Source organism: Orcinus orca, chromosome 11 (genome assembly GCF_937001465.1).
Source record: "Orcinus orca chromosome 11, mOrcOrc1.1, whole genome shotgun sequence".
Taxonomy (NCBI): Eukaryota; Metazoa; Chordata; class Mammalia; order Artiodactyla; family Delphinidae; genus Orcinus; species Orcinus orca.
Window position 1 is genome coordinate 21,896,083 of NC_064569.1, and position 15,056 is coordinate 21,911,138.

Sequence of the window (15,056 nt, forward strand, 5' to 3'; positions counted from 1 at the left end):
TTCAGCAAAAAGCAGTGCATAAGGTTGCTTTAGCCATGCTTTATAGAGTACATCTATATAAGGAGGATCTCTACATCGCACTTAACAATTACATTGTCCATTTTAACCAAGATGGAATGTTTGGGTGGTAGGTTGTTCCCCACCCCACAACCCAATACAACTAATTATTTGAAATAGTTCATTACATTCAACTCTCTTTGAGCCTGTAAAGGCATTTGGGAGCAGGGAAAGGAATAGATAGAATGAAAAACTAGACAGAATTAATTAATAAAATCCACAGCTAGTCTCAGGCCCCAATTTATCCAATCATTTCATCACATTCCTTTAGAGCTTGAGTTCAGGTTTTATTTGTTTTGACGTTTTGTTTTGAAATTCACTGACCCCCTGCCAACAGGGACCGTACTCAGTGGGAGTGAGGCGGGGGGCCCCGCTGGAGAAGGGAACGAGCATTACAAAACAGGGCATCCAAACACACAGGTTGTTCATAAACTGCATAACCAGTCCCTGAATAATTGAGAGTTGCTTGTAATTAACTACCTACTGAAATTAAAATATATGTCATGCTCACAGCATACATCACTTGATGCCAAAAGAAAAAAAAAAAAAGAGAACTTATTTTTAAGAAATCCAACACAAGATTTAAAGTGCATTACATTTCTACATGCCATGCTTCTCCCAAACCTTACCTAAGGAGGATATCATCAGATAACTTATTAACCAAATTAAACCATGAAGCTTGCATCCTGTGGAATTGAATTTGGACTTCAAAATTCACTGGAAAAAATAGATTCACTACAACAGAAGACATTTCTAAGACAAGAAACAGCCAATACATTTTAATGATTTTTTTTTGGGGGGGGTGCGGTTGGTACGCGGGCCTCTCACTGTCGTGGCCTCTCCCGTTGCGGAGTACAGGCTCCGGACGCGCAGGCTCAGCGGCCATGGCTCACGGGCCCAGCAGCTCCGCGGCATGTGGGATCCTCCCGGACCAGGACACAAACCCGTGTCCCCTGCATCAGCAGGCGGACTCTCAACCACTGCGCCACCACGGAAGCCCCAATACATTTTAAAATGTCATCACAGTATTGATTGAGAGAACTGTCAGAATAATTACACTTTTATATTGCTTTGAATTTTTATGTTAATTTTTTAATCTCAACTATTTTTCTTGATCACCTGACCCAATATCTGTAAAGTCGTCTATTTATGAAAGTTATTCTGTATTTGGGGTCAACCAGAATTTATTAAGCATCTTCCATGTGCCAGGGACTGTCACCTGCTACTTCATTTATTACACACAAAAATATCTAACTATTGATCCTGTTGAATCACTGCACATAATTTTATTTTCTCTGCTCTATAAAGTAGCAGGAAAATATTTTAGCAACTACTAAAATTCACATGCCACAACACGCTCGCATTCCACAACGTATTTAAGTATTGTCATCAATGAGCTACTGCCAATCTATAGCTCCTCATTCATTACACATCTATTAAGATGTACAGACTGCAAACAACTGGCTACAGAGGCAGTAAATGACATATGGTCATGATTTGCTGTGTCGCTCTATTAATTCAAAGGAATAGACTCCATCTTCTGCAACACAGCTCTTTTTCCTTACAGCCATGCTCCCTCCTGAACAGGCCGAGACGCAAACTCTGCCTCTCTCTCCCTTAAAAGTCTCAGCCAAGATTAACGTCCTTAAATTCTTTCACACAAATTCTGGTTGGAAGATGTTTTTAAATTAATCTGATCTTTGTCTTTTTATGATTCCTGAGCACAATTTGTACTCTAAATAAATGCTTTCAACCTATTAAAGAAATTAACATAAAAATAATATGTTGAAGATTGAAAACTATATCTGTTTTCTTTGCACTTTCTGGATTCTCTACTACTAAGAGCTACAGTCTTTAAGAATGTGCTGCTTTTCTCTTAATCTTATAGAAAGATTAAGAAAGATCTTACATTGTCACCCTCGCTTCTCAGCTTCCAGAAGGGATGAATATAAAACCAAGACCCTTCATTTCCTGCAGCATCCAAGGACACGCGCATGGCATTCTTCTCCAGTAAAGCGGGTAATCTCTTGTTGACAGTCAGATACTTGTTGCTTTTTATATGCAGTAGCTGTAGAAGAAAGATATGGATTACCGCCTTTATTCTTTGATCTCCTCTGCTAATTGCATATATGTGTTTATACTTATATCATGTGCCCACATAACACGGCTCGGGATAGAGTTTAAACAAAGAAGTTCTTTCCAGACTCCACAGTCACCATCTTTCTAAGCTGACTTTCTTTGGGTTCCTCCTCACCTCCATCCCCAATTCTCTTTCATAATGAAGTGAGCACATAAGGAAAACAAACCAGGGGACACTTCTGAATGATTTTCATCTACTGATAAATTATAGGATAAACCCAAGCTTTCCAAAGGAGACCAGGAGGTCCCCCCAAACTACATTCTTTCTCAATCCCTGCCTGGCCACAAAAACAGAACATATTAAAGAATAACCGAGGACCTGTAATAATGCACCAACCCGCTTAGTATTATTAACCATCCCTGCCTGCAGACAGCCCTCACCCCCTGGGTGCGGAGACAGCCTGCACATCCTAAATAAACTCTGCCACTTCCATAAAAGGACGCAATCCCACTCCTTCTCAGATGAGGGCAGAAGCCCAAGGGACATGCAGCCACAGGTATCACACAATCTATCATTAGATTAACTCATACGTCCAGGGAGCCGCAGACCCAGGGCTCTCCTCTTGTACCATCAGAGAACCGCTTTGCCAGTCCTGTGCTCTGACACTTTGCCATTGGCCGGTAACAAAACATCAGGGGATGTTATTTTTTGAAACACCTCTGTGAAACACCTCATTGTAGTATTTACAGTAAGGAAGTTGTTAAGGCCATTGTTTACTATATTAAACAGTGCCCTCTTTATGAGAGCTCATTGGAGAAACAGTTCTCTGGTCTTCTTCCGGGGAATGTTTGTGCTTCCAAACTTCTGACTTAGCTCTCTGTACGGACCTTCTATGTGAATGCTGTAATATTTTACACTGCCCTTATAGCTACTCAAGCAACAAAAAGGCTTCCAGCCAAAGTTTATCAGCCTTTACAGCATGGATTTTATAAACATGCCTCACCCTTGACTTCATTTTATTCATGCAATCATTATTTTCCCTTTGATCCAGTTGCCTTATTTATTTCTATTAATATTTTATCTTATGTGGAATGTATTTTTGAAAATGCCTTACATTCTTTTTGGAACAAGGTGGGGCATTCACAACTACCCAAGTAAAAAGCTAAAAGATCTAAGTGAAGCACAAGAAAGAAATGCTGCTGAGAGAAATCAGTGTGTATACTAATTGAAATGGAAGAGCTAATACCTCAAGGACAGTTCCCATCTAAAAGTACAATTTGAAAACTTTCCTCCCTACAAAATGAAAACATAAAGCTTCATTTGTTACAGGTTAGTCCCATTAATTCTAAAGGACTCGTTTGTTACAGGCTTTCCCCATTTTCTTCCTTTTGCTTTAATAACTTGTGCATACATCTGGAGAAGCTCACTTCTTTATGTGTATGCACCAGATTTATTCATACAGAACGGTGTGCTGAATATTAACAGAAAATATCACACTGTATAATTCCCACCAAAGAACAAACCACTGTATCCCCCAATTTTAAGGCAGGTTGGCATTCTTACCAAATGCAAATTAACCATAAAATATTCACCCCTTTTAAGCAAAAGTAAATAGACACTTACTTGTATAACATTACTATATTTCACAATTTCTCCCAACAGCTTCTTATTCTCTGATTCATTTTGTTTTTGTTCCAGTTCTGCAGCATGCTATAAATTGATTATCAAATATTTAGTGTGGAAGCATAGAAAACAGAGCACAATAATTGACAAAGAAATAAGGTTTATTTTAGGAACAAAGAATACAACCAAGACTAAAATAGGCGGGTTGCTTTGCTCTTGGTGCTTCGGGAGAAAGAGGGGCAATAATTAAATACATGATGATAATGTGCGATAAAAATCTCTCATTTTAATGCTGAAATGTAGCCCAAAATATATTGAGATGCTTTTATGTTGGAAATTTCAGAAAAGTACTAGGCACTTTGGTCTTATAAAATTATTTTCAGAAGGAATATTGCTAGAGAAACCAAACATAGTAGGTAAATTTCAAAAGCCTCAAAATTCAGTTTCAATTCGAAAGTAACAGGAATTTTAATGACACAAAATAAGTTCTATTAAATTTCCACAGAGCCCAGATCAGAAACAACAGACTTTCAATGTTTTTCCAATAGTCTTTCAAAAAAGTTAGGTACTATGTCAAGTAAAATACAACTGGATTTGGTATTCCTGCAGAGATTCTGGACTGGCTTTCAGTGTGATGTGAATATCTGAATTAGTGTGGCACACCTGAATAAACAGCAGAAATGCACTACCTACATTCCAGGAAATCAGTAGCCACACCCTGTAACTTAAAAGTCCTTTCCGCTTTTAATGTGTTGCCACATCTATTCTGAATCTCAGTGTACTGAGTGAAATCATTAAGCTACAGAATAGATCTTTTGTTATTGCTGTACTTGTCCTAGCCTAAACCAGACAGATGGAAGGCTGGCCCTTACCTGTAATTTCTTCAGCAAGGCTGCCTCTGTGTGGTTCCCTTGTTTAACTTGCTTGGCTTTCCAATATTGTTTCTGAGCAGAATATCGGTTCATAGGACACACCTTAAAGAGGCAGTCTATGACAAACCAACAAACAAAAACACTGTAACTAAGGAGACCAGCATTTCTTAGACTTCCCTTATAGCCTAGCATTGGAATCTCGGAATCCCTGAGTATAAATAACATTTAAACATCATCTAGCCCATACTCCAGTCAACTGTTAAATTATCCCTATAACATCCTTTTTAAATAATCATTTAGCCTGTTAAAATACCTTCTTTTTCATTAATTTATAGGAAATCACAGCTAGCATGATTTATAAAGAAATCAAACCAATGTAATCATTATAAAGCACTTCTTAATTATAATAAGGTGCCTGGACTTAGAAAGTCAATAGAATGAGATTAGTGCCTTTCACTGCCTCATCTGACCTTGCACAATTAATTACTTATTCATGGTATGTATCTTTGACAGCCAAAGTGATGGAAGAAGTAGAAACAACCACAGTAATCAAGCAGTTGCATTTCAGGCATCTATTCCCCAAGCTTCCACATACGTGGGGTGAACATGGTATAGACATCTGAGACGCAGTATGTTATAAGGGAAAAACAAAGCAAAACAAAAAAAACTAAATCAAGATTATAGTCCTAACTCTACTACTAAATATCAAGTTAGGAAATCATAGTGGAATAATATAGTTAGTGATATCTCTAAGTCAAAAAACAAATTTTTTTTCTGTTTAATGAGGAAAATGAAAGTTTGACTAAACAAAGGCCTTCATATGCTAATGATTCTGTACATTTGTGGAATGGATAACACACAATCTAGAATAAAGGTCAATTCCGAATATTCTATAATAAAGGAGTATTGACATAGAAGATCTAAACATTATTTTCATTTTTCTCACAAAAAATTGTAAGAATTCTATGTAACAAATTTACCTTGTTTTGATCGATGTGTTAATATTTACAATCATTCCCATTTTTCAAGCATGTTTCACAAAAATAAAACTCAGTCAGCTCAAACATACATTTTAGCCACATTCTTGACTATATTATATGTGCACTCATTCTTTTATTCTCTTTAAAATTAATTATAAAATTAAATGAGACGACCTCTTTTCATATCTCACTTTTTTATGGTTCTAATGGCACACATGACCAAGAAATATGACCATAAATTTTTTAAGGAATTTTTCAAAGTCAGAAGAAATAATGACTTTTCTCCTATAGCTTGTAATTATAAACACAGGTTCTATTGATTACCTCCCACCTACACATACAAAGCTATAGAAAACATTATTAACTTCTGGTCTAGAAGTTACTTATGTGGATGAGTAAAGATTTTATAACCAACAGAAAACAGACACCTGCTAACTGCTGAAAGTTGGTTGAGAGACTGTTAGAATTACAGTAGGTTACAGGAATCATCACTTAGAACAACGGTGTGAAAACCAAATAACTGGACCTGAAAACTGTTTTTCTTGACAACATATTTAATTAACCCTAGAAAATATTTCCATATATTAGTATCTACAAAGAGAATACACAATTTTTCAAGCACACATATAGACGTTGTTTACAGATAGCTCCAAAAGAGTACTCCCAATTTAATACAGCAGGCTACTTAGACTGTCCTATATCAGGCAAGTGGCCAAACTCTACATTGTTTAGTGCAGCAAAAACACAAGTCCATACTCAAGTAGAACTGAACTCTATAATCTGCAGTCTCTACTTCTGACTTCCTTTAACTATGAAAAGAGAAAAAAAAAATGTGTTCTCCATTACTTCAAATTCCTAATTAAGTTCATTAGGAAATGGTCCTTTTTTTTCCTTCTTTTTTTTCTTTTGGCTGCATTGGGTCTTCATTGCTACACGTGGCTTTCTCTAGTTGTGGCGAGCGGGGGCTACTCTTTGTTGAGGTGCGTGGGCTTCTCATTGCGGTGGCTTCTCTTGTGGCAGAGCACAGGCTCTAGGCACGCAGGCTTCAGTAGTTGTGGCACGTGGGCTCAGTAGTGGCTCACCAGCTCTAGAGCGCGGGCTTCAGTAGTTGTGGCGCACAGGCTTAGAAGCTCCGCGGCATGTGGGATCTTCCCAGACCAGGGCTGGAATCCGTGTCCCCTGCACTGGCAGGCGGATTCTTAAGCACTGCGCCACCAGGGAAGCCCAGGAAATGGTCTTTTGACAAAGAAAATATTTGTCCTAAATTCTAGACCAACCAGTAGCACTCCTAACTAGTGGTATCCTTAGGTAACTAGGAAAGAAACTGGGTGTCGTGATCCTCGTCATCATAGTTAAAGTGATTGTGAAGCGAAATTAAGCATCCAGCCAACTAAGGTTTAATGCTTAGGTTGTGCCTCTGGGTGCTGTAAGGCTCAGACCCTGTCCTCAGAAGCTCTCAGTCTAGCGGGTGAAACAGGCTGAAGTTTTTCAATGGGGCTCTGGAGAAGGTGCTGTGTGGTTCAGAGATGAATGTGACCTTTCACATTCTTTAGGGGAGGCCAGAAAAGTCTTCCAAAAAAGAAGGCACAAGTCAAGTGTTAAAGAACCCATACTAATTCAGCACATTCGCAAGAGGGTTCAAATGCTCAGAGGGGAGGGGCGTCCCAACCAGAGCCCATGGCCGGTACAAGGGCAGCGAAGGAGAATGCCCAGGGACCTGCCAACCGTGCCAAAAAACGACAGCCCCAGCTGCGAAATGAAATCGGTGAGGCTGGCTGAAATCAGCCTCTGCAGAGCGCCATGTTCTAGGTTAGAAGTATGCACTTCATCCCAGGGAAAATGCGAACTCTTATACAGGGTTTTCAGCTCTTACAGCACGTGAAGGATGATGTGAACACGAGGCAAGAAACCCAGCACAAAAGCCAACTGCCAGTGTGATGAGAGCCAGGGAGGATCTGAATCTGGGCGTATGGGAGTTCTAGGGTAGCTGTAGATTTAAAAACAAAGCAGCAGAACCAACAGGCTTGGTCTTATCTCTTAGTGTGGGGTGGGGAAGGGCGAGGGAGAGAGAGAGTGAGGATGGCCAAACAGGCTTCCATCCACTCCCTCTGAGACACTAAGGCTTAGATTTCCACAGCCCTTTCCATTTTCAGGGCCTCAGCTGTATGGCTCTCCTCGGCAACACTCCCCAGGAGGCATCTCATTTTGTAAATAACCGATCTGTTTCTGTGTGGCAACTAATATCACAGGAGTATTTTGGTTGACAGGAGGGAACCTAGGGCATGCAGATGTCTGTAAAAATGCTTGTGGTGGTGGTGATTGTGACGGGTGTGTGTGTGTGCATGCGTGTGTGTGTGTGTGTGTGTGTAATTCTCTCTCTGCCTCCTTTGGAAAACTTTTTTAAAAATCTACTGGTCTTGGACTAGTCGCGTATTTTGTCTGATTCTAAACTTACTACATAATAAATGCATTAATAATACCTGCCACGCCTAATTCATAGGGCTGCTGAGATGCGCAAAAAAGAGAACCTGTGAAACTACTCCGTGAACTTGAAAGGCCTATTATAAATGTTAAATGTAAGGTATTATTATCAATATTGCTTCATTCATTCAGCGATAGTTTCACTGAGAGGTGACTAAACGCTTACAGAGCTCTCAGCAAAGAGCTTCAATAAGTAGAGTTCTTGGATTGAACACAAACATAACCCAAAAGTGCCCAATTCGTGACAAGGTGTTCGCCCCTTTGTTTTAAGATACCACGATGTGTTTTTGTATACAGTTCTTGAATTCCCTGAAACAGCATGGCAGGGAGCAGAGGGTGAAATCTCCATTACCTTGTAATATCTTTTAAAATATGCAGAAGCAATCACTAGCGCCGGCATGGATGCAGCCTTTGACGAAAAGCCTGTGTTTCTCTGGCATGCAGGAACCCAGAGCTATTCACACTCCTCACCCTGCTTCTAGAACTAGCGCTCTAGAATCCCTTAGTCAGCTCATTCTCTAAAGTTAGAGATGTATAAACTGCTAGGAAAAAAGGTCTTGGGGGGGTTTTCTAATTAGAAACCTGCTCAGTGTCATTTATTAACTAGGTAACAACAATCTTTTCAGCATTTCAAGACTCAAAGAATAATAAAAAAGGCAAGATTTGCTTCATAGAGCAAACACCAAAAGCACAAAGAGAAGGAAGTAATTTGAGTTAAATTTTTTAAAAGTTTAACCTTAAGAACTACGGCCAGCAATTTCACAGAATTACATAAGTTTAGGAAATGTTAGAAATTCGACAAAATGGGCTATGTTCAGTCGGGCAATATGCTAAAAACAATGTCTCAGAATTAGAACTGGTTTTTTACAACCGTGGAAGGAAACCAAGCCTCCCAGAAGTGCTCGTGTTAAACTAAAAGATCTGCTGGCATCTTTAACCTGCGAATAAATGCTAGTGGAGGGAAGAAATATGAAAGCCATTCAAATGGTGTGGAGCACATAATCCATGGTATATAACCCTGTAAATCAAAGAACTAACCTTCTCACGCGATTCCATGTACGTCTGGAAAGAACCCAGTCTAAACCTCCACTCACAATACCTCACTAAATAGTTCTGAAATGTTTTGCTTTGTATGTATACAAGTACTTCCTAAAATATTTGTATCTAAGGCAGCTTCTGCACCCCAGAAATTGACTATAGGACTCCATTCTGGGCTATTATATAAGATGTTCAAGTTATGTAGCTGCCAGCAATTTCCTTTGGTAATGGTGGAAAGAAAACTTTGTTTCATTTCTCCTCCCTCCAAAAGATGGTGTAAGATTTTTTTTTAATTTTTTGATGTGGACTATTTTTAAAGTCTTTATTTAATGTGTTACACTATTGCTTCTGTTTTTGTGTTTTTGGTTTTTTGGACCCAAGGCACGTAGGATCTTAGCTCCCTGACCAGGGATCGAACCCGCACCCCTGCTTTGGAAGGCAAAGTCTTAACTACCGGACCGCTAGGGAATTCCCCAGATGTTGTAAGATTTAAATGAGGCAAGACATAATTAAACCATCAGCAAATGCCTGTCACAAAGCAGGCTCTTTCATGGTAGCTTGTAAAATTATCTCATACTGATTACAGGGAACGTGGTTGCCAAGGGCTTTATTATCTCCATATGGAGAAAGGTGAGGAGGGAGGAGCTTTCCTTTTTCTCTTTTTCATATAAACAGGATGGAGCAGAATTCCATGAAGACAACAGAACCTTCCCAATGATAAACTGGAAAGTGGTAACAAAACTCTCCCTAGGGTCAGGGACAGGCAGACAAGGGGCCACTAGACACCAGCAATTAGAATTCAGAGTTGGTCAGGGGAGAGGTACACATTCATTAGCCAAAAATATAACTGTAGCTCTCTTTTTGTTCTTCAGTTTCTCTAAGAAATGCATCCTGAAATACAGTGTGTGTATAGAACTCTTTATGTTTAGAGCGTGTTTTTAAAAGGAGTCTGTTTTGTTTATGCATGGAAATTTCAAACCAAACATCTACTCCTTTGGTCATAGTCAAAAGCAAGTACAGAGAGGGTATGTAAGAGGCAAAGTGTCCTCTAGAATGTTACAAAGGCCAAAGAAAATTTATTGCAGTTGTTAGCAAACATTAAAATTTATCACAATATGGCTGGACGACCATGAATTATTTATCACAATATGGCTGGACGACCAATATGGCTGGACGACCATGAATTATTACAGGATAACTTCCTCTAAGCAAAAGTCAGCTATTTTACTACTCAAGAGGGAGAGAAACGGCCTTTTGTAATTACAGGCTTGTAGACTGCGAAGATGTTAGAACTCGAAGGGGCCCGAGATAAAATCCAACCTTTCCCTTCTCTGAGATCAACAAGCAAAACCTCAGAGTGAGTTGCCTTAGTCATTCACGACAGACTCTCTAGATTAAAATAATTTATAAATATGAACAAGTTCAACCACACATAGGATGCTTGAAAGCCCTGACAAGTGACTGTCTGGCCCCTTGGTGGCAGGGATGTTAATACCATACTTTGTAAGGACCTACTGTATAGCACAGGGAGCTCTACTCAATGCTTTTTACTGGCTTATATGGGAAAACAATCTTAAAAAGAGTGGATATATGTATATGTATAACTCCTTCACCTTGCTATACACCTGAAGCTAACACAGATTGTAAATCAACTATACTCCAAAAAATTTTGAAGTACAAATAAAAAAAAAATTTTAAATACCATACTTGGTTTGCTCATTACAGATTACTGCCATGGAGCACTTTGTGAGCTATATAGAGTACTACATATTGATAATAAAGATCATTTGATCCTCACAACACCCTTGAGATTTAGCCAGGATTATTTTCTCCATATTCCAGAGAAGGAAACTGAGACTCTTCTTAAGTCCACACAGTTGGTAAGGAAATGAGCTGGAACTTGAACTGAGATCCTCTGATATATAGCTTTATCTATCTACATCCATAGATACATAAATATCTGATATCTAGATAGATAGATAGATAGATAGATAGACAGATATAAAAGAGTTGTAATACTTCAAAAGAAACATTTATGTTTTCTCATGGGAAATATGCCACATGTGCATATACAATTAATGGTAGGACATCAATAGGAATGTTATAAAATCTTAGTCTCAAAAACATTAATTATCTGATTCCTAGATTAATGGCTAAATACTCAGAAACAAATGAAACTTTCTATTTTGCTTCCGTTGGAATGAGGCAGAAAAACTAAATCCAAATGCACCAATGCTAATTTTCATTCTTGTCAAGTTGTAAATTTTAGCATTAAGCAAACCATTACATTAGACGTAAGTAGAAATTGCTATCAGAACATCATAATGTATAATTTTTCAATTAATTTTTCCCATCCTCAAATTATCATATTAACAGTGATAATCAAAAAAAAGTGTAATAAGCAGACTGATTCCAAAATCAAAATACAAGTCTCCAAATCCCATTACACAAATATTAAGTCTGAAAGAAAAGAAATGCAAGTAAATTTATATATACATAAATGTGTGTGTCTATACATATAGACACATACATACACAATACTTACATATATAATATATTTTATATATGTTTACTTGTATTTTCATTTTTAAGTATATAATATACTGCCATAGTGTCTCCTACGTATCAGGGGTGGTCACATTCCATCATTTAATTCTTCTAAAAACCCTCTGAGGTAACCATTAGCTTGATAAATGAAGAAAGAAAAACTCTAAACGTTTTAAAGATCTATCCTAAAGTCTCAAAACTAGTTTTAAGACTTAATCCAGATCAATCTCTGTCCAAAGCCCATCTTTGTAATTTCACAGAAGACACTCCATATTTGTGAAATTAAAACATAAAAAAATATATGTACTTCACATCCATTAAAACAGTTAATTTTTTTTAAAAGAGCAGAAAATAACAAGAGTTGGAGTGAATGTGGAGAAACTGGAACCCTTGTGCATTGTTGGTGGGGATATAAAATGATGCAGCCGCTATGAAAAACAGTATGGCAACTTCTCAAAAAATAAGGTTTGATCATAAGATTACCATATGATCCAGCAATTCCACTGCTGAGTACACAACAGAATTGAAAGTTGAGTCTCTTATGTTCATAGCAGCATTATTCACAATAGACAAAAAGTAGATGCAATACAAATGTCCATCAAGAGATGAATGGATAAACAAAACGTGGTATACATTTACAATGGAATATTATTCAGCCATAAAAAGAATAAAAATTCTGATACATGCTAAAAAAGTGCATTTAGGTACATTCACTGAAATTAAAACACACAACATGATAGTCTAGCTTTCCCTGGTTTCATACTTCTAGAGACCTGAATTTCTCCTATAAGGGCCCCAAAATGTATGAAAAAGAGACTATCCAAGTAACTGTAACTATGACTTAATAGAAGTAACAAAGCAGAAAGTTAGAAACAGTGGGCAGGGAATTTTATGGCCTCAAGGTCTCCACTTGGAAAGTCCTAATTTTCGAATAGCTGAACAACTAAATTCTTAAGACAGGTAAATTCACTTTATAGAGATAGGCTTTTTAAACCAGTTTTAGCATTGCAATAATAACTACTGGCCTAAATTTTTTTTTAAGTCAAACACAGGATATTTTATGCCATGTTACAGTTATGTAATAGAGACTTATATAATATTTAGATTGAAGAATTGCTCACTGTTCATTGTCTAGCTACTAAATTAATTGCTATTCTCATCTGGAAGAACCAAAACAAAATCAGTTTGTTGTGCTACGTCCTCTGTGAGCAGATATTTACCCATAAGAACAAAAAAAGATCATAAAGTCCTAATCATCATTATTACTGTAGATTTATGCCCAAGTGAGACTAGCTTTTTGTTGCTTATTATAACCATAAAGTATCTATCTCTATAAATAATTTAGCAGTCAATGGACAATAACTTTAGAGAAGTGTTTTAAAAACTGTAATTGTGAAAACCATGTTTCAAGTCAATTTATTTGGTTCAATCAGCCATTTTTGAATGGAATGGAATGGAGTGGAATAGAATTGAATGGAACAGGAAGGGAAGGGAAGAGAAGTAGAGGACACTGCAATAGCAAGTAATCTTTTCAAGAAACTTGTTTCTGAGGGCCTACTGTAGAGCACAGGGAACTCTGCTCAATATTCTGTAATAACCTAAATGGGAAAAGAATTTGAAAAAGAATAGATATATGTATAACTGAATCACTTCACTGTACACTGAAACTAACACAACATTGTTAATCAACTATGCTCCAATATAAAATAAAAAAAAATTTTTAAACTCTGAAAAAAAAAAGAAACTTGTTTCTGGGGTGTGTGTGTGTGTGTGTGTGTGTGTGTGTGTGTGTGTGTGTGTGTGTGTGTGTGTGTGTGTACATGCTGGATTACAATGTGAAATGTACAGTATTCCATACTGAGAGTTGCAATAAAAAGTATCTGAGGACTTCCCTGGTGGCACAGTGGTTAGGAATCCGCCTACTAATTCAGAGGACAGGGATTCGAGCCCTGGTCCAGGAAGATCCCACATGCCATGGAGCAACTAAGCCCGTGCGCCACAACTACTGAGCCTGCTCTCTAGAGCCCACGAGCCACAACTACTGAGCCCGCGTGCCATAACTACTGAAGCCCACGTGCCTACAGCCCATGCTCCGCAACAAGAGAAGCCCCGCACCACAATGAAGAGTAGCCCCCGCTCACCACAACTAGAGAAAGCCCGCACACAGCAACGAAGACCTAACACAGCCAAAAATAAATAAATAAATATATTTATTTTTTAAAAAAAGTGTTTGAAAGTCACTATTCTAGAGGGCTATACACGTATATAGGTTAGGGTTAAGGGAACCGAGGTATTTTTAAAAAACAAATAAATATAAAGAGAGGAGAGGAGGAGAGGGGGAGGGGGAGGGAGGAGAGGAAGCAAGGACGGGAAGGAGGGAAGAAAGGAATGGAAGGAGGGAGGGAGGAAGGAATCCTGTGCTCAAGAGGAGAGAAAACTGAGACTACTAAGGGACCTTCTTTTTGCTCTATAATTACTTTTGAAGTCCAGTTTTACTTTGAAATAAAAACTATCCTTTTATTAACTGCCCCATCAAATTTTTATAGAGCCAATTACAATGAAACTGGAAGATGCCCTTTTAAATATATCTTCCTCCTTTTCACCTCCACTCTAGTTAACCTCTACCTTTACTCCAGTACCTATCCATCAAATGGTATCTTTCGTTAGTTAATATGTTTGCATGTAACTCTACATTCACAACCTATTACCTGGTATATGGAAGATGCTCAGCATCTGCAGGGGAAACACCTGCCAAGGTGCCTGAGAAACAATCATTAGATTTCTGCTCCGAAAGGTTTTAGTCTTTTTTGTATCCTGTTAAAATGCAAAAACCTGAGAAGGGAACACGCTAAGATCCTGATTCTCAGTTTAAAACTGAAGATGGAGGGAAGACATATGGGAACATATGTTTATGTATGACTGATTCACTTTGTTATAAAGCAGAAACTAACACACCATTGTAAAGCAATTATACCCCAATAAAGATGTTAAAAAAAAAAAAAAAAACTGGAGATGGGTTGGTGCTGCAGATCTGGGGAAAGCACCTTTTACGTTACCAATGCCTGGGAAGGATGTGAGGAAAGGGGAGCATCAAATTTTCCGATGGCGCAGACTGGGGAGGAATAACTAATTTGACAGACAAAAATCTAGATTTTAAATAATCTCTACAGGACAAACATCAACACAATTAAACTTCAAACAAACATACAGTTCTGCATTTAAATTCAGAAAAATTCAACTGCTTCAGTATGTGATAGACTTGAATTCAACTTCATAAAATTATAGTGACCATTCAGCCCTGTGTGCCCAGGACAATTCCAGTTTATGCCTGTTACCTGTGCCTAATTATTAATTGTGTCCTTTTTCACTCTCAAAAGT

The 15,056-nt window shown here is 38.0% G+C and overlaps 1 protein-coding gene across 3 annotated transcripts in view; it reads right to left on the reverse strand.

The window, feature by feature from the left end:
* Positions 1–15,056, reverse strand: part of ITPR2 (inositol 1,4,5-trisphosphate receptor type 2) — a 523,758-nt gene that overhangs the window by 415,238 nt on the left and 93,464 nt on the right. For all 3 annotated transcript variants that reach the window (XR_004483814.2, XM_033430221.2, XM_004270904.3), the window contains exons 3-5: positions 4,633–4,748; positions 3,761–3,847; positions 1,967–2,125 (exon numbers count right to left, since the gene is read on the reverse strand). Coding sequence is in view for 2 of the 3 variants with exons in the window: in XM_033430221.2 (XP_033286112.1) it covers positions 1,967–2,125; positions 3,761–3,847; positions 4,633–4,748 (362 nt within the window). In the remaining variant the exon portion in view is untranslated. The remainder of the gene's footprint in view (positions 1–1,966; positions 2,126–3,760; positions 3,848–4,632; positions 4,749–15,056) is intronic.